We start from the raw sequence: 20,080 nt of genomic DNA on the forward strand, positions 1-20,080 counted from the left end.
GTTTTAGTGTATAAGATCACCCGTCTCAAGCTCCCAGGTTCAGCTGTGAGATGCAGTGCCACTCGTGCCGCGGTCTCAATATTTGATGTCGATGCAAATGGAGTCAGCCTTAAACTTCATCAACTGATGCACAGGGAAAATAATAGCTAGTATATCCAAGTCCTTGGATATTTAGTGTCTCAGACGACTCATTATGATGACATGACGTCAAATGACTGAGAGATTACTGACTTTTCAGACCAAGAGCCCCTTCGTGCTAAGGAGGCAAAGCTAAGTCTAAGGTCTATATACCTGGCCTTATACGGGCAGTCCGTGCGGCCTTGGTTATTGAGGATGATGATACCCCCCCCCCCGTGGCCAAATCCAAATACGCCTTCTTTAAGGATATTAAGGGAGATGCCACTGTATTTCCTCTATCTGGTCAGTTAGTGGATCATTTAGAGGAGGCGTGGAAAAATCCGGGTAAGCGGTTCCAGCTTCAAAAACGCTTGGCCATTGCATACCCCTTTGCAGATAATTATTTTTCCAAATGGGAAATCCCTCCACAGGTGGATTCTCATGTCACACACCTAGTGAGGAGTGCAACATTGCCTATGCCCTCCTTGTCCTCCTTGAAGGATGTTACAGATCGCAAGGTGGAAATATGCCTGAAATCCATTTATTCCCTTGCTGGAGGGGCTGCCAGACCGGCTATGGCTGTCTGCTGGGTGTCCAGAGCCATGTAGTGCTGGGCAGATAACATGGAGGCATCTCTGGACACTGAGACTGCCCACTAACTCTAACTGCACAGCTAAAGAGTCAGAGACTCAGCCAGATACATTAATGAGGCAGCCTTAGATATAGGTTTCTTCACTTCTAGAATCTCCTCGGCAACAGTAGCGGATTGCCGCTCCCTGTGGTTGCGCCCTAGGAATGCGGATGCAGATTCCAAGAAGGGATTGGAATGCTTGCCCTTTAATGGACAGGTCGTATTTGGTCCTGATCTACACAAAATTGTGACCACGGTGGCAGCAGCTAAATCTGCGTGTTTGCCATTGGCTGCAGTCCCTTCACGGTCTGGTACTTCGTCCTTTCAGCCCTATAGGGCCCAGCATTAGTCCAAAGTACAGTCCTTTCCAAGGCAATCAGGGACCAGGAAATCTGCCAAGCCAAAGAAGCAGGCTTGGAGTAAAAGACGTCCTACTCCCAAGTCGGACGATAAGCCTTCAACCTGACGGGACGGGCCTCCCCTTGGGGCACCCCAGAGTGGGAGGCCGACTTCTTCAGGTCGCCCAGTGCTGGTATCTGACTACCATGGACACTTGGGTAAGTGGTCTCTCAGGGGTACGCCCTCTCCTTCGAAGGCCTCCCAGCTGGTTTTTCACCACAGGCCTTCAGTCAAATCAGGACAAGGCCTGGGAACTCCAGAAAGTGTTGCACTCTATGCTCCAGGCTGGAGTTATTTTGCCTGTTCCGTTACCCCAGAGGGGCACGGGATACTATTACAATTTCTTTCTGGTACAGAAACCCAATGGGTCTTACCGGCCCATCCTCAACTTCAAGTCCCTAAACAAGTCCTTGAGGGTTCCTCAGTTGATGATGGAGACCCTACGTTCCATTATATTGGCAATGGAGCCTGGGGATTTCATGGTGTCGTTGGACATTCAGGATGCCTACCTGCATGTCCCTATTATCTTGGCACACCAGCAATTCCTCCAGGTTTGCTGTACTCAACCGTAATTTCCAGTTCCTGGCACTGCCCTTTGGTCTGGCCACAGTGCCTCGAGTGTTTACCAAAGTCATGGCAGTTATGGCAGCCCACCTGCGGGTGCAGGGGGTCCACTTGTTGCCTTATCTGGATGACCTTCTGTTGTTAGCAGGGTCTCTAGAGATCCTTCAGCACCTGACAATATCTGTGTTGCAGAATCACGGCTGGTTGATAAACTGGAAGAAGTCCTCCCTGGTTCCCTAACAGAGGATGCTCCATCTCTGAGCCCTGTTGGACTCCCAACAACAGAGGATCTTTGTGACGGAGGAAAAGATCTCTGCATTACAGGCAAAGGTATGCAGTTGCCTTCAGAGCCACCGAATGTCTGTTCACTTAGCGATGAGGTTACTGGGCTCCAAGATGTCAATGTTCAACATGGTGGAATATGCCCAGTTTCAACCCAGACCTCTGCAGAACTTGATCCTCTCCAGATGGAATGGGTTGCCCCATCGAATAAAGACGCAGACCATGGTGTTTTCTCCGGAGGTACGTCTGTCTCTGGCCTGGTGGCTAGAGACGGCTCACCTAAACAGGGGATGTACCTTTTGGGTGGTGAACTGGGTCATTTTGAGATAGGATGCCAGTCTCCGAGGCTTTGGAGCAGTGATGGCTCCACACTTGTTCCAGGGCAGGTGGACACCAGCAGAATCTGCGCTTCCAATAAATATCTTGGAACTTCGGGCAGTATTCAAAGCTCTTCAGCAGGCAAGACACGTTCTCCATGGAAAGCCTGTGCAGGTGCAGTCTGTCAACGCCACCACGGTGGCTTACATCAACCGCCAAGGAGGGACAAGAAGTCAGGCGGCACTGATAGAAGTGTCCCGCATTCTGGCCTGGGCGGAGGGCAAGCTCCCTGCCATCTCGGCAGTGTTCATACCAGGAGTCCTCAACTGGGAAGCAGACTTTCTCAGCCGTCAAGACGTGCATCCAGGAGAATGGTCTCTTCACCAGGAGGTGTTTCAACTCCTGGTGAACAAGTGGGGTCTTCCAGAGTTTGACCTCATGGCCTCGCGGCACAACAACAAGCTGACTGTGTACGGGTCAAGAACAAGAGACACAGAGGCTCTTCTGGTAGACACTCTGTCGGTCCGGGGGACCTTCCAGTTTGCGTACCTCTTCCCTCCGTTCTCCCTTCTTCCTCGAGTGGTTAAAAAATTCAAGCAAGAAGGGGGCACGCTTCTGTTGATAGCTCCAGCGTGGCCCAGACGTCACTGGTACTCAGATCTTCGGAGTCTCTCCATAGCCGCTCCGATGCTGTTGCCTCAACGTCCGGACCTGTTGTCCCAAGGTCCTTGCCATTACCCAGACCTGGGTCGTATGTCTTTGACTGTTGAAACAGCCCTCTTAAGGTGCAGGGGTTTTTCAAGCTCTGTAGTTAATACCATGCTTAGAGCTCGGAAGCCTGCTTCTGCAACAATTTGCCACAGAGTGTGGCATACTTTCTTTGAATGGTGTCGACCTAGAGGCTATGTTCCTCAGGTGTTTAGAATATCCAGGGTTTTGGCTTTCCTACAGACTGGCTTAGATCACGGTCTTCACCTTGCTTCCTTGAAGGTGCAGGTTTCTGCCCTGTCAGCGTGGTTTCAGCGTAGGATTGCTACCCTTCCTGATGTCCGCACCTTTATGCAAGGTGTACTTCGTGTTCAGCCTCCCTTTGTTCCACCAGTGGCTCCTTGGTATTTGGCTGTGGTCCTGAGGGGGCTCCAAGGACCGCCTTTTGAACCACTGGGCTCAGTGGATTTAAAATGGCTTACAGCTAAGACTGTGTTTCTTCTGGCCATTGCTTCGGCCAGAAGAGTGTCAGATTTGGGGGCTCTCTCATGTCGCCCTCCCTTTCTGATTTTTCATAGGGATAGGGCAGTGCTTCGCACTCGCCCTGGCTTCCTACCAAATATGGTATCTAGTTTCCACATTAATGAGGAAATTATAGTAACTGCCTTTAATTCCCCAGACCTCTCGGCTGGTGAGGCCTCCTTGGATGTGGTACGTGCTCTAAGGATTTATGTTGACCGTACCAATTCATTTAGGAAGTCGGACTCCTTGTTTGTCCTCCTATGGCTTCCGTAAGAAGGGTTGGCCTGCCAGTAAGCAAACTTTGACAGGATGGATTCGCCTGGTGATTTCTGAGGCTTACATTCAGGAAGGCCTTCCTGTACCATCCTCTGTTAAAGCTCATTCCACTAGGTCTGTGGGTCCTTCATGGGCAGTTAACCGTGGTGCCTCTGCTGTTCAGCTTTGCAAGGCAGCCACGTGGTCTTCTGTCCATACATTTGTGAGGTATTATGCATTTGACACCTTCGCCTCTCAGGATGCTTCCTTCGGGCGGCGGATTCTCCTTTCAACACAGTAGCGTCCCCACCCTTAAAGGATACTGCTTTGGGACATCCCCAAGGTATCCTGTGGATACCCTATGGACCCTGAAGTAGAAAATATGAGATATGGTAAGAACTTACCCTTGTTATCTCTATTTCTACGAAGACCATAGGGTTCCACAGTACTCCCGCCCTGTCGCACCTGTACTGCAGATGGGCTTTGTTCTGGTCACCGGTTTTTCCGTCTCCTTCTGGTGAGAATGTGATTCTTGTGTGTTCCAGACTTTCTTCTCTCTTTTTTTTTTTTCTCCTCCTCCGGCCTATGGCTTGTTACGTAACTGAAATGCCTTGGTTCGGGGGCGGGGTAAAGGAGAGGGACCCCAGTGCATTCTGGGAGGCTGAAATTTAACTCTGAGGTGTCCGATGTTTGCCACCATCGCCTATACCCCCAAGGTATCCTGTGGAACCCTATGGACTTCATAGAAATAGAGATAACAAGGGTAAGTTCTTACCATATCTCATATATTTTTTCATTGACTTGCTTCACTAAAATAGTCACTGCTCTGCTTCCTTTTGTCATACATTAATGATTCATACTGCAGATATTTTTTTTGTCTTATATGGTCATTTTCTATCACAAATTCTGTGATGTACTGCGAATGTAATCTGATACGCACTCTTTGTATTTTATTCTATGTCCTTTCTGAGTTCAATAAAAATTGTATTTAAAAAAAATAATGTATGGTGGTATGTAATAACATTAAATGCAGAGTTCACCACAGAAATGAAAGCAAAATATTTTCTAAAATAACTAATACAGTGAACATAGTTTATTTAATTTCTTCTAGGTTTGGAAGCAAAAAAGGACCATTTTATACATTTGAAGTATTTTAATGATCTAAAAACCAGACCACATATGAAATAAAATGTATCAAGGCAGATGGGAGGATACAGAAAAGTAGAATTGGTCTGTGCCAGTGTGAGGAATCATATGACCAAATGTTTTCAATGTCAGTTGCTCTTTTATTCATCTTGTATAATTACTGTATAAAAGTTTTCCAAGTTGTTGTCTATTTTTATTTCAGGTGACCATAACAACCAGGTTATTGGTATCTCATCTAAGTGGGATCAGGCATTATGAAAAGGATATCCAGAAAATCAGGAACAAAATTGCCAAGAAATCCTCTGATGCACCATTCTCTCCAGAGAGTACCTCAGGGAAAGTGCTGCCAGAGGATGCTGGACCTGTAAAAGCTGGGGAACACAACAAAAACCTAGATACAAAAAAGTCCCAAAAGTGCTCTTCAAATATACCAGACGAGTATTATATCAAGGACAAGTTTGAGAGTGTGATAGATTCTTTGGAGCTGTTTAAAAACGATCCTTTGGTTTTCAAGCCAGGTAGGAATGTCGTACACATGATTACATGCACATGGAACGGGTAGGAAAATTGGACATCTGTGTGATACTTTGTATAATTATCTGGAATCCCTTCCAAATTACGATGGAGTCTGTTAGTGCCATCAGAAGGGGACTGCACATAAACATGTAGCCATCATCTTTCTACCACATAATACTGCATGTCCAATTGATTTTGGTCTAATATTTATTGGTCATCAAGCTTATTTTGGGCCTCAGCTATATGATCTGTGGTCTGTTACCTGATATTGCAGCATGTGGGCCAGCAGAGAACAAATAACACAGTGTAGAGAACCTCATGACTAGCAGTGAAATATGCGTCCCACAAGAAAATTACGCTAACATCAAATGGTAGTTAAGATAATGCTCATCTGGATAAGCATTAAAAATGCCAGAATACACACTAAAGCTGGGTACACACCTTTACAGATATATCTGCAGATGATGGTGGTTCATACACACTAAACGGGTCCCGCTGGTTGGGGGGGGTGTCGCACATCCCTCCCTGTGGCCTCCGCTGCAAGTGTACAAGCAGTCGTCTGACCGCCCGTACACACAGCACGATGCCCCAATATATCTGCAGATATATTGGGCATCGGTTGTGCAGCACAGCTGACGCGATATGTCTGTGAGCAACATCGTACAGACATATCGCTGGTACACACTGGCCGACACACACAGCGTTGATCGGCCAATAAATCTACCAGTGTGTCACCAGTATTACCGAGACTTGTAATCACAGGTTTGTTCTATGTTTTCTCTTTTGCATATCATTGTATTCAGAGTAGGTATAAAAAGTCAACATTCAGAATGTTGACACCTGACTGTCGACATGGACAGCAAATTGTCATGTCAAATGTCAACATTCAGTGTCAACAGTGACATAATGTTGAAATTGTGACTGTCAACAATGTGTTTTTCTATTGAGTAGTCAACTATCCCGAACTGCAGCCTATGCCTAATATCATCTGTCGACATGATGAACGTATACCATTTCTGTAATTTATTCAGTTTCTGTCTTCTGTGTCTTCGCTAGTCTTAATATTCCATGTATTTTGTATTTCTCTTGTCCTTCATAATTATTATCCATGTTTTATTCACGTATCTTTCATAGATATCTTTTGACTGCTTTGTCACTTTATCTTGTTAAGCCATTTGCTTTCTTTTCCAGGGTCGCAGTTCCTATATTCCACTCATGCATGGACCTTACTAAGTGCTGTGGTGGAGCGTGCCTCAGGACACAAGTTCCTGGATTATATGCTTCAGATGTTCAAAGATCTGGGTATGAAGAACACTGTGCCTGAGGAACATGAGCCAATTATATACAACAGAGCCAGGTACAATCACATAGCTGGGGGTGATGCAGACCGGAAAGCCCAGAGATAAAAATCACTGAAAAATATATAATATGAGTACTTCAGCAAAAAAAACAAATGTATTTAAAAGTCCCATGTATACTATATAGGGGATTAGAAATTCCAATAAATACTATAAAGGGGATTAGAAACGCCTTAGAAAGTATTTTCTTATATTAATATCAGAGGTTTCAAATGTAACAAATGAAATATTACATCATTAACAATTTTATTTGATTTGTATGGTGCAGTTATTTCTTCCGCTCATTATTAACAACCTTTACTGTGTAGCCATCCTGGCTTTTAAAAAAAGGAATACAGATCTCTGCCGCTCTAAACTGGAAAATATAATTACAGTAGTATTATGGGTGCTTTATCGGACTTGAATATTTGGGAAGGTCTTATTCAGTCCTAGTATTCTGATTGTGGCAACACAGATACACTTGCTCATTTCTATAGTGGAAGATGTATTCTGATGTATTATAGTCTGAAATAAACCTATTTGACATGATAGCAGTTACACTTTAAGTATACTGTAGAGAAGTTCAGTCCCACGCAACTATCTATTGCAGTATAAAACTAAGATGCTATGGTTAAGGAGAGAGTTTTGAATTTCTTCCTTGAAAATAATTTTGGTTTCATGCCTGTTTCTTTACCACAATATCCTCTCAATGTCTCAGACGCTGTTTGTTGGCTCAGCTGTTGAACATGTAGGAGTGGGTGGAAATTCTGGAGAGCAGTAATACCCTGGCAGAGGAACTTAGAGATCCCTATGTCTGATATGTTAGGACCAAGTGGAAAAGCATATGCTTTTGCAGTACCTACTGACAGATGCAGAAGTAACGTTTTTTAATTTCTATTCCATTTTTTTTTTTTTTAATTGAAATAATTTGATTACATGTTATAGTTTTGTCTGGATTTTGGTTTATGTACCATTGGAATATTGACATAGCATGCTTTTAGCTAAAATTAAATCAAACATTGTCTAAAATAAGATGTATTTCTATTACAGCATAATTGACCCATTTAACTAACTAGAGAGAAACTCCCCTCTTTCAGTACAGGTGCTCCATGTGTGTGCTGGCAAGTATAGGTGGTCGTAGGGTATGACGCTCCATTCCCCCATTTATGGAAAACTAGTTTTTCCGAAGCACTGGCCAATATTGTCTGATGATCACCAGACAACAGCTGTTAAGGGGGCCACATAATTTTAAAGAGGGGACTTCAGACTTCACATTTACATGTGTAACTATGGGCGTGATAGGGCACGTAGTGCCATCCTGCCCATATATGGAAAACATCTGTTTCTACATCAGGGTCCATAGGGTATCCACAGGATACCTTGGGGGTATAGGTGATGATGTCAGGCATTGGGCACCATAGAGTTAAGTTTTCAGCCTCCCAGGATGCACTAGGGTCCCCCTCCTATACCCCGCCCCCGAGCCAAGGCATCTCAGTTTCGTTGGTGCCCGGCTCTGAGTCGGAGCACCTGTTTAGAGGGGGGCTAAGGATAGCCCCTGAAGTTTTTTTCACGGCAGCTGTGGCTGCACATCTGGAAGTACAGCATAAACAGTCACTACTGACGTCCATGCTCTCTTCCCTTCCCCCTCCCCTCCGGTACTGATCCGGGGATGCTGGTAAGCATCTGGGGTCACAGCTAGCGGTGGCTCCAGATGTTTTGGACCATGGCCGATTCAAGAAGGCAGCAGGTAAGCAGCGGGGTCCCGCGGTGGGTCTCTGCTGATACATGGTCCAGAGTCCCCAGGCAGGGGGCTCCCTGGGGACTGGCTGCAGCGTGGAGCCAGGTAACTAACCTGCGCTTCCACTACCCCCCTGGGACAGCGGGCCGCAGCTGAGCGGTAGCGCTGCGGCGTACCAGGGGTTAATTGCATGCCAGGGGAGAGCGCCTTCCCTGTACGCAGCTGGCGCCTCCCCCGCTGCACACAGCCCTCTCTGCACCTGCCGATTGGCCTTGTGACAGCGCTCCTCCCCCAGGCCGGCCTCCTCTCTGCTCCTCAGTGGCCATCTTTCCTAAAGCATGGTGAACGCTGCTGGAAGCTGTTGATCGGTGGCATCGCGGTCTGGGTCCCCCGGCATACCTCTCCTCTGTTGAAACAGGTCTATGTATGCAGTGCTGTGTCCTACCAGGCTCTGTGTCTGTGTAGTTGAGGAACAGCACTGATAGTGCAGGGATTAATTTCTTTGCATTGTATGTGACTTTTGCTAGTGTCTGCTGCCTGTACTTTCACTTTCTACTGTCAGCCATTTCACTGTCCCTGCTCTTCTTCTGCTAAAGCCCTTGCGGTGCGGTGATTGCAGGGTGGTTCTCCACTATACTAACGAGTATTAGTGAGAGGGGTCACATACTTTACCATCATGTCTGAGAGTGAATTTCCTCTCCAGCTTCTGTGTATTACGTGCAAAGTACCAATAGCGGAGGGGGAGGGTAACGCGGAGGGGCTATATCGGCAGTGTTATTTATTGGCGCGGCCAATTACTGTCACGGCTCCAGTACAGGAACCGCCCTGGGCTTGTTTCGCCAAAGCGCTTACAACCCTAGTGGGCCAGTTAGCTTCGCCACCTGCGTTTTCACAATGGGATTGTCCCAGCAGTCAGTGGTGTCGTCACCCATGCAGGGTTTCCTGAGACTACTGATGGTACCCCACAGTCTCCCTATTTCCCCTTCCAGGTCTCTCAGGAACCTGCGTGGGTTCATTCACTGGCAAGTTCTGTACAGCATTTGTCGGTCGTGTTACAAGGGGAGTCTGTGTTGCGGCCACATAAGCGGCCGGTGGCGTCTCTGTCCGCTCCTTATGAGGATGACGACGTGACGACCGATGATGGAGAGATTCTGGATCTTTCTGACCAAGAACCTCTCCGTACTAAAGAGTTGGACGCTAAGTCCAAGGTTTATATTCCTGGCCTTATTCGGGCAGTCCGCACAGCTTTAGTTATTGAGGATGATGATCCTCCGGTGTCCAAGTCCAAATATGCCTTTTTTAAGGATATTAAGTGTGACGCCACAGTGTTTCCTCTTTCGGGTCAGTTAGTAGACCATTTAGAGGAGGCGTGGAAACACCCTGGTAAACTGTATCAGCCTCAAAGACGCTTAGCGGTGGCTTACCCGTTTGCGGACAATTATTTTTCTAAGTGGGAATCCCCTCCACAGGTGGATTCTCATGTGACACACCTAGTCCGAAGTGCCACATTGCCCATGCCCTCCATGTCCTCCTTGAAGGATGCCACGGACCGTAAAGTGGAGATCTGCCTAAAGTCCATTTATTCCCTCGCGGGGGGGGGGGGTGCATCCAGACCGGCTATGGCCATATGTTGGGTAGCCAGAGCTGTGGAGCGCTGGGCTGATAGTTTGGAGGCGTCTTTGGATTCCGACTGTTAAGCTGAACAGGCCGAGTTGGTAGGCAATCTCCGGGATTCGGCCACTTACATCACTGAAGCGGCCTTGGATATTAGTACCCTCACATCTCGGATTTCTTCGGCAGCTGTTGCTGCTCGTTGCACCTTATGGTTGCGATCCTGGAAGGCGGACGCTGATTCCAAAAAGGGCTTGGAAGCTTTGCCCTTTAATGGAGAAGTCCTATTTGGTCCGGATATGGACAAAATTGTGGCCACGCTGGCGGCAGCCAAGTCTGCATGTCTCCTGTCTGCTGCGATCCCTTCCAGTTCGGGTACGTCGTCCTTTCGGACTTACAGGGCCCAGGGTAGGCCTAAAGCACAGTCTTTTCCCCGACAGGCTGGCCCCAAGAAATCGGCCAAGCCCAGGAAACAGGCCTGGAGTACCAGACGTCCGGCCCCTAAGTCAGATGACAAACCTGCGGCCTGACGGTCCGGGCTTCCCTTTGGGGGATCCCAAAGTGGGAGGCTGCCTGCTGCAGTTCGCCCAGTATTGGTCGGTAACTACGACAGACACTTGGGTTCACGAGGTAGTTTCTCATGGGTATGCCCTCTCCTTTCGGCATAGGCCCCCATCCCGATTCTTCACCATGGGTCTTCCCTTAGACCAAACAAAGCCATGGAACTGCGGAAGGTTTTGCACACTATGCTCCAGCCTGGAGTTATAGTGCCTGTTCCATTCTCCCAGAGGGGCCAGGGTTTCTATTCCAATCTATTTTTGGTGCAGAAGCCCAATGGGTCGTACCGTCTGATTCTCAACCTCAAAGCCCTCAACAAGTCCTTGCGGGTGCCGCGGTTTCGGATGGAGACCCTACGGTCCATCATTCTGGCGCTGGAACCTGGGGATTACATGGTGTCGTTGGACATACAGGACGCTTACCTGCATGTCCCTATTCTTTTACGCCATCAACAGTTCCTCAGGTTTGCAATCCGCAACGATCACTTTCAGTTCCGGGCGTTACCTTTTTGGCCTGGTGACAGCACCACGTGTGTTCACCAAGGTTATGGCGGTCATGGCGGCTTTTCTGCGGCTGCAGGGAGTCCGCATGTTGCCGTACCTAGACTACCTTCTGTTGGTAGCAGAATCTCCAGAGCTCCTTCTACGCCACTTGGATCTGACGATTGCGGTACTACAACGGCACGGCTGGTTAATAAACTGGCAAAAGTCCACCCTGATCCCGTCTCAGAGGATTCTGCACCTCGGAGCCTTATTGGACTCCAGACAGCAGAGGATCTTTGTGCCGGGGGGAAAAGATCTCTGCCTTACGGTTGAGGGTGCGCAGTTGTCTGCAGAGTCGCTGTGTGTCCCTGCACTCGGCGATGAGGTTACTGGGCTCCATGGTGTCAGTATTCGACATGGTGGAATATGCCCAGTTTCACTCCAGACCTCTGCAGCAATTGATCCTGTCCAAATTGAATGGACTGCCTCAGAGTCTAAAGTCCCAGACGATGGTGCTCACTCCGGAGGTTCGTCTCTCCCTAGCCTGGTGGTTGCAAATGACTCATCTCAACAAGGGTCGTCCATTTTGGGTGGCGAACTGGGTCCTGTTGACAACGGACGCCAGCCTTCGGGGCTGGGGAGCGGTCACGGGTCCACACTTGTTCCAGGGCAGATGGACTCAGGCGGAAAAGGAGCTTCCAATAAACATCTTGGAACTCCGCGCGGTTTTCAATGCTCTCCGGCAGGCACATCGGTTTCTCCAAGGTCACCCCGTGCAGGTCCAGTCGGACAACGCCACCACTGTGGCCTACATAAATCGGCAAGGAGGAACCTTAAGTCGGGCGGCACTCATAGAGGTGTCCCGCATCCTGGTCTGGGCAGAGCGCAATCTCCCGGCCATATCAGCAGTATTCATCCCGGGAGTCCTCAACTGGGAAGCAGACTCTCAGTCGCCAGGACGTTCATCCGGGGGAGTGGTCTCTGCACCAGGACGTCTTTCAACTTCTGGTGGACAGGTGGGGTCTTCCAGAGATCGACCTCATGGCATCATGGCACAACAACAAGTTGCCAGTGTACGGGTCTCGAACAAGAGACGAAAAGGCGTCTCTGGTGGATGCTCTGTCCGTCCAGTGGACGTTCCGGTTTGCTTATCTCTTTCCTCTGTTTTCCCTTCTTCCAAGGGTAATCCGGAAATTCAAACAGGAAGGAGGGACGCTCCTGTTGATAGCTCCTGCGATGCCCAGGCGGCACTGGTTCTCAGACCTTCAGGGTCTATCCGTGGACATTCCTCTGCGGTTGCCGCTACGACTGGACCTACTGTCACAGGGTCCTGACTGCTGTCTTTGACGGCATGGCTGTTGAGACGGCCATGTTAAGGTCCAGGGGGTTTTCCAGCTCTGTAGTATGAACTATGCTAAGAGCTCGGAAACCATCTTCTGCAAGGATATACCATCGTGTGTGGCATACGTTCTTTCCAGTGGTGTCGACCGAGAGGTTAGGCCCCTCTGGAGTTCAGTCTGTCTAGAGTGTTGGCTTTCCTACAGGCGGGACTAGACCATGGGCTTCGCCTTGCTTCTCTGAAGGTGCAGGTGTCTGCCCTGTCCATCTGGTTCCATCGTAAGATTGCTACAATCCCTGATGTGCGCACCTTTATGCAAGGTGTTCTTCGAATTCAGCCGCCCTTTGTTCCACCGGCGGCGCCTTGGGATTTAGCAGTGGCCCTGAGGGCTCTCCAGGGACCGCCGTTTGAACCACTGGGCTCAGTGGACCTTAAATGGCTGACCGCTAAAACAATATTCCTTCTGGCCATCGCTTCGGCCAGATGTGTTTCTTACTTAGGGGCTCTCTCCTGTAGACCCTCTTTCCTGATTTTTCATGGGAACAGGGCAGTGCTGCGCAATCATCCTGAATTTCTTCCCAAAGTTGTTTCACGTTTCCATATCAATGAGGAAATCGTTGTGCCGGCTTTTAACTCACCTGATCTTTCAGTGGGTGAGGCCACTTTGGACGTTGTGCGGGTCTTAAGGATATATGTCGACCGCACTTCTTCGTTTAGGAAGTTGGACGCCTTGTTTGTCTTCTATGGTTTCCGTAAAAAGGGTTGGCCTGCTTCAAAGCAAACTTTGGCAGGTTGGATTCGTATGGCAATTTCAGAAGCTTATCTTCATGAAGGCCTTCCGGTTCCATCCTCTGTGAGGGCTCATTCCACTAGGTCTGTGGGTCCTTCGTGGGCAGCTTGACGTGGTGCCTCTGCAGTCCAGATCTGCAAGGCTGCCACGTGGTCCTCTGTCCATACCTTTGTGAGGTATTACGCGTTTGACACCTTTGCCTCTCAGGATGCTTCCTTTGGGCGGCGGATTCTCCTTTCAGCACAGGAGTGTCCCCACCCTTGAAGGATACTGCTTTGGGACATCCCCAAGGTATCCTGTGGATACCCTATGGACCCTGATATAGAAAATATGAGATATGGTAAGAACTTACCTTTTGTTATCTGTATTTCTACGAAGTCCATAGGGTTCCACAGGACTCCCGCCCTGTCGCACCTGTGCTGCAGATGGGCTTTACTCTGGTCACCAGTTTTTCCGTCTCCCTCTGGTGAGAATGTGATTATTATGTGTGTCCAGATCTTTTTTCTCTCTTCCTTCTCCTCCTCCGGCTTATGGCTTGGTACGTACCTGAGATGCCTTGGCTCGGGGGCGGGGTATAGGTGGGGGACCCTAGTGCATCCTGGGAGGCTGAAAACTTAACTCTATGGTGCCCGATGCCTGACGTCATCACCTATACCCCCAAGGTATCCTGTGGAACCCTATGGACTTCGTAGAAATAGAGATAACAAAGGTAAGTTCTTACCATATCTCATATTTTTCCATAGCGCAGGTTAATATTGTTTGGTAACAATAGTGAATAGTGGGCCACACAATTTGAAAGTGGGGACTCCCCTTTTTCAAATATGGTGAGTGCTCGCCCTGTTGCAGCTGTCATTGTGGGGGTGATAGTTTCCCTAGCGTTGGGTAACATTGCCAGGTGATCATCGTGCAATAAGTACTAAGGGGCCCCAACATTTGAAAGAGGCCACCCCCCCCTAAAATAGGTGCCTCTTAATAATTTGTAGCCAGGTTGAAGCAACAACTGAGGCCTTTTGGGTGACAATAGAAACTGGGGACAAGGACATAATTCGCACTGGTGTGATCTATAGACCACCTGGACAGGGATGGGAACTGGATAAGTACCTATTGCAAGACATTACTAGAATGACTATAAAAGGAGAGGTCATAATCATGAGAGACTTTAATTTACCTGATGTAAACTGGGAGGTGTCTGCTGCAAGTTCATCTAGAAGTTGCCACTTTCTAAATTCTCTGCAGGAAGCATCTCTCAAACAATTAGTGAAGGAGCCCACTCGCAAAAATGCTATTCTGGACTTGATACTCACAAATTGTGACAGAATAATGGATGTAAATGTGGGTGAGAACCTAGGATCCAGTGATCACCAAGCAATATGGTTTAGTATAAAGACAGGGTCCAATTCATGCCATACACAAACAAAAGTGTTAGATTTTAGGAAGGCTGACTTTGCAGAGATGGAAAGATGTGTTACTGTGTTAGTGGCAGATTGGAGAAACTTGGAAGAGTGCAGGAGAGGTGGGAAAAAATAAAAAATGCAATACTAAAGGCTACAGACCTTTGTATTAAAAGGGTTAGGAGAAGCACCAGGAAAAGGAAGGCCGTGTGGTTTACAAAAGCGGTATCAACTAGTTTGAAATTAAAAAAGATGGCTTTTAGGAAATATAAGCAGACTCAAAATAATAACGATAGAGGTGTATCTTGCCAGAAGGAAGGAGGCTAAGGAGGTGATTAGGCGTGCAAAGGCAGAAGCTGAGGAGAAAATGGCCCAGTCAGTAGATAAAGGGAGCAAAACTTTTTTTTAAGTATATAAGTGAAAGGAGGAAGTAAAATGGAGGAATAATAAGACTTAAGACAGAGAGTGAGTACATGATTGAGGGAGACAAAGAAATAGCAGATCATCTAAATAATTATTTTTGTTCAATATTCACTACAGAAAAAGAGGGGAAGGGGCCACAGTTAAGTTGCAGAGGCATTCATAAAAATGAAGTACATGAAATTTCATTTACAGAGGAGAGGGTCCTAACAGAACTCTCAAAACTGAAAGTGGATAAATCAATGGGGCCAGATGGGATACATCCAAGCATACTAAAGGGAGCTTAAAGGGGTCCTGGTAACACCATTAACAGAATTATTCAACCAGTCGCTAGTATCGGGAGTGATTCCAGAGGACTGTAAATGAGCAAATGTAATACCACTGTACAAAAGTGGAAGCAAAGAAGAAGCAAGTAACTACAGACCAGTGAGCCTTACATCAGTAGTGGGAAAAATAATGGAAACACTATTAAAAGAAAGAGTGGTGGAATATCTCAAATCCAACAATTTACAAGATCCCAAACAGCATGGATTTACTAAGGGGAGATCATGCCAAACAAATCTTATTGACTTTTTTGACTGGGTGACAAAGGTAATAGATCGAGGGGGGGCGGTAGATGTAGCTTATCTAGACTTTAGGAAGGTTTTTGACACTGTCTCGCATCGCAGAATGATAAACAAACTGGAAAGCTTGGGATTTTATTCTATGCCTGTTTAATGGATAAGATCTTGGTTGCAGGATAGGAAACAGAGTTGTAGTAAATGGAGTGTATTCACGGGAGAGAAAGGTTACCAGTGGAGAACCCCAGGGATATGTACTTGGGCCAATGCTTTTTAATATCTATGTTGGTGATATTGCAAATAATATTAGTGGGAAAGTATGCCTTTTTCCAGATGACACAAAAGCATGCAACAGGGTAGACACACCAGGAGGGGTAAAACAAATGACTGAGGATCTGGGTAGACTAGAGGAATGGGCAACAACATGACAACTACAGTTTAATGTAAAAAAAAAAATGCAAAATCATGCACTTAGGTCTCAATAACCTAAAAAAAGGTTAAATATAGTATCAAGGACAATATAATGGAAATTACAGAGGAGGAAAGGGATTTAGGAGTCACCATTTCGAATGACTTAAAGGCAGGCAAGCAATGCACCAAAGCATTGAGGAAGGCAAGTCAGATGCTTGGTTGCATAGGGAGAGGAATCAGTAGCAGGAAAAAAGAAGTGATAATGCCACTGTATAGATCATTGGTACGGCCTCATCTAGAATACTGTGTTCAGTTCTGGATGCCATATACCCAGAAGGATATAAACACATTAGAGAATGTACAAAGAAGCGCAACTAAAATGGTGCATGGCCTACAGCACAGAACTTACTCAGAAAGACTAAAATATCTTAATATGTATAGTTTGGAACAGAGAAGGGAAAGGGGCGACATGATAGAAACTTTCAAATGCATGAAGGGTTTTAACAAGGGACAGGAGGGAGCATTCTTCAAAGGAAGAGATGTACAAGAACACTCTTGGGATAGGCATAAGAATATCCTTAAGAGAGACGTAAGGAGCAAATAGGGTTGAAGTTGCCTAAAGGATACATGAAAAGGGGCAGACTAGATGGGCCAGGTGGTTCTTATCTGCCGTCAAATTCTATGTTTCAGGATGGGGAAGTTCTCTTCCCATGCCTAGGCTACATTATTTTAGTGTAGTACAGGGTGTTAACGTCTAATCAGATATTATCCTTTATGTGGACACACCGTTTCAAAGAGGGTACTCCCCTCTGTCAAACAAGGGTACCCTCATCTTTCTATGTTGTATGGTGGGGGAGAGAGGGTTTTAAAGACCCTTCCCCCCCACACTTTCATTATTTTATTATAACAGTGCTGCCGGCTCGCATACGTGAACTGGCAGCTCTTGGCACTTCCAATGATGGCTCAAGTGGATGCAGGAAGTCCCCACCGGTTGCCTGGACCAGTGGGGACCAAGATAATTTATTTTAGAGGGAGCACTACCCGCTTGTGAGAAGGACAAGTGAGGCTTGTCTTTCGCAGTCTAGCTGCGTATGTGTCTCTCTGTCTCCCTCCTCTCTCAGCATTATGGACTCAATTTTCCATTTCTTCTTCAGGGTCAGCAGGGCTCCACAGGGACTGGTAAAAGCTGGGTAAGGCGCGCTCTCTATATGGTGGGGCAGTGTGTAAAGTGCTTGGGTAAGAGTGATCTGTATGACAGAGAGACGTAGACTGTGGTGTTGGGTCAAGGTAATTTTATTGGTTTAAGGTAGGTAGGCACAATGCTACTAGAGCGTAATTGACCCAGGAGCAGTGGGGGGAAGAGCAGGATGGGTGCACGGGGGGGAAGGTGGGTAGACCCTTTTAGGGGGCTCCTTTTCCGTGCAGTTCTGGACCAGCACGTTGTCCCTGCTGGACCTTTGGTCGACAGTCTTAACGCCCGGCACAGTGTAGGTGGAAGTCTGGTAAGGATAGATGATGTGGCGGCGTCCCGCAATTTGTACAACTTACCTACCGGTAGGTGCCTGTGTAGGCGTTGCGATTTGGGGGTGGTGGTCGGCAGTCTCTGATGGTATACAGCGGCAGGTTAGATGGCCGTTCTTTTTGTGCTGCAGCTACTGGTGCGGCTGTGCCCTGTGATGGTGGCACAGTTGGTCTTGTTTGCGCTGGCAGGGTGGGTCAGCGTGGTGGATGGAGCCTGGCTGGATGCGCAGGCTGCGGCAGGTCGGCGTCTCCGTGTTTGGGATGCGGGCCGGTACCTGCGTGTGTGCCACGTCGTGCAGCGGGACGGCCGGGTGAGGCTGTTCGGATGAGGGATGCCGTGTGTGTGCAGTGAACGCCGGCTCCTCGTGGTTCCTGCGGCTGTTGGCGCCCAATGTGGGGCGGGGAGGCTGAGAGCCGGGCGTGTCACGGTCACAAGGCGGGGGTGCCGCTCGCCGGAGGTGCTGGCAGCTCCTTGTGATCAGCGGTTGCTGGGACAGCAGGGGGGTTCTTCAGCAGGAAAGAAGGTTTCCAGGACGTGATGGTAGGTGTGTGTCTCCAACGCGTTTCGGCTGTGCCTTAATCATGGAGGTTACTGTTACATGGTGCAGCAGTGTTTTAAAGGTTGGTGTGGAGGTGGGTGTGTACGGAATTGGCCAATGGGGGGGGGAGGTGTGTGTGCACTGGGCGTGGTCAGGAGTTGATGGCAATCTGGAGGTGTTCTGTTGTTGGAGGCCAATGGGATATTGCCGGATGGAAAAGGGTAATGACAGGTGTGTGGGCGGGCTTAATGACGAGTGTGCAGGTCTGTGGGAGGTGACGCTCTGGGGAGCGGAGTGTAGCGTGGTGGCAATGGTTAATAACAGAGGGTGATCGGACATGATAGGGAATGTTGGTGTGGCGATATGGGCGATGTCATGTGACCACTGGGTGTAGCCTGGGTGTGTAAGGGTGACGGGGTTAAATGACGTGGTGGTAAAGGTTAATAGCAGGGGGTGATCGGACATGGTCTGGGGAGTTGCTGTGACGATAAGGGCGAAGTCGTGTATCAAATGGGTGTTATCTGGGTGTGCAAGGGTTAAGGGGTAACGTGGGGATGTAGGGGTAGTGAAGTGTGGTGGATGTGTGGGATGATGGCGCCGGGGGTTCAGCCGGTCGCACGGGGGGTGGCTGGTAGAGGGGAGTGCGGGTGGGTCGTGGTAGGTGGTGATGGGTGTGTGTGGTGTGCTGCGTTCCGGTGTGATTGTGTGTTAGTGTATGGGCTCAACGGGTACTGTATATGTGTGTGTGTTGCACTTGGTGTGGTTGTGTGGTGTTGGAGGAGGATAACTGGACTGGGGGAATTCATTGGGAAATGAGGTTGTGGACAGTCATGCGGATACGGGGTGGTATATTGACATGTGGGTAAGTTGCTATAGTGCGGAGGTGGTTCTGGATGGTGCAGGTGTCACTGTCGAGTGGATGGGCTGGGGGGGGTGTTGGGGATGTAGCGGGTCGGTGCGGTAGTGAAGGGGGGCTGGTGACTGGGTGGTATGGTTGTGGGGACGTGTGTGTGTGTGATATGGGTGTCGAAAGGGGGCTAAGTGTGGTTTTTGGGGTGTAAACGGCGTGTGAAGGTGGAGGGGTGCTGGAAGTGGGTCAGAAACGAGAGGAGGTGTGTGATATAGCAAGAGGAGGGGGGGGGGTTCGGGGGTATTATTTACTAATGACAGACTTGATCTCGTTGTCGATGTTCAGACCACTGGGTGCCAGGGTACGAAGTGTGATTATCCATTTGAGTTCTTCCTTGTTGAGTATTCTTGTGTGGTCCCCTCCTCTCCAGTTCCTTTGTATGTGTCTGATCCCTATGAATTGTAGACCAGTGATGTTGCTCTGGTGATGTTCGAGGAAGTGTACCGGTATGTTATGACTGTCTGCTTTGTTAATGATATTTCTGAGGTGTTCCTTGATTCTGGTATGTAATGGTCTGATGGTTCTCCCTACATACTGCTTGTTGCATGGGCACTGTATGAGGTAGATCACATTTTTAGTGTGACATGTGATGTGTTCCCGTATCTTGTAGGTGGTGCCCGTCTGTGTGGAGGTAAAGGATGTGGTGGGTTTTGTACTCCTATAGTTTAGATTGGTGCAATTGGAGCATGTCCCGCAGTGGTAAAAGCCTCCCTTCAGTGTACCTTTGTCTATTGTGGTCTGTGTGTGTATTGATGGGGGAATGTGGTTCGTGACTAGCTTTTTGTGTATGTTCGGTGCTTTCTTGTAGATTACTCTGGCTCTGGGTGGTAGTATATGTGTTAGTGTTTCGTCTTTTTGTAGAAGGTGCCAATGTTTATTATTTTCTTGATGTCGTGGGCGTGGGTGTTATATTGTGTGATGAAAGCAGGGTGGTCATGTGTCGTTGAAGTGTGGGGTTTGTATTCGAGAAGTGGTGCCCTTGATTCTTCTGCTACTTTATCCATTGTGTCTTGTA

General features: G+C 48.1%; 1 protein-coding gene across 4 annotated transcripts in view; it reads left to right on the plus strand.

Moving 5' to 3' along the window:
* Positions 1-20,080, plus strand: part of LACTB (lactamase beta) — a 50,297-nt gene that overhangs the window by 6,998 nt on the left and 23,219 nt on the right. For 3 of the 4 annotated variants that reach the window (XR_015869763.1, XR_015869764.1, XM_088446456.1), the window contains exons 4-5: positions 5,145-5,460; positions 6,650-6,815. Coding sequence is in view for 1 of the 4 variants with exons in the window: in XM_088446456.1 (XP_088302582.1) it covers positions 5,145-5,460; positions 6,650-6,815 (482 nt within the window). In the remaining 3 variants the exon portion in view is untranslated. Of the gene's footprint in view, positions 1-5,144; positions 5,461-6,649; positions 6,816-7,513; positions 7,673-20,080 lie in introns of all 4 variants that reach the window. The other variant, XR_015869766.1, reaches the window with a different exon arrangement.

The sequence above is a fragment of the Taudactylus pleione genome, unplaced genomic scaffold (assembly GCF_031769625.1).
Source record: "Taudactylus pleione unplaced genomic scaffold, aTauple2 ptg000019l, whole genome shotgun sequence".
Taxonomy (NCBI): Eukaryota; Metazoa; Chordata; class Amphibia; order Anura; family Myobatrachidae; genus Taudactylus; species Taudactylus pleione.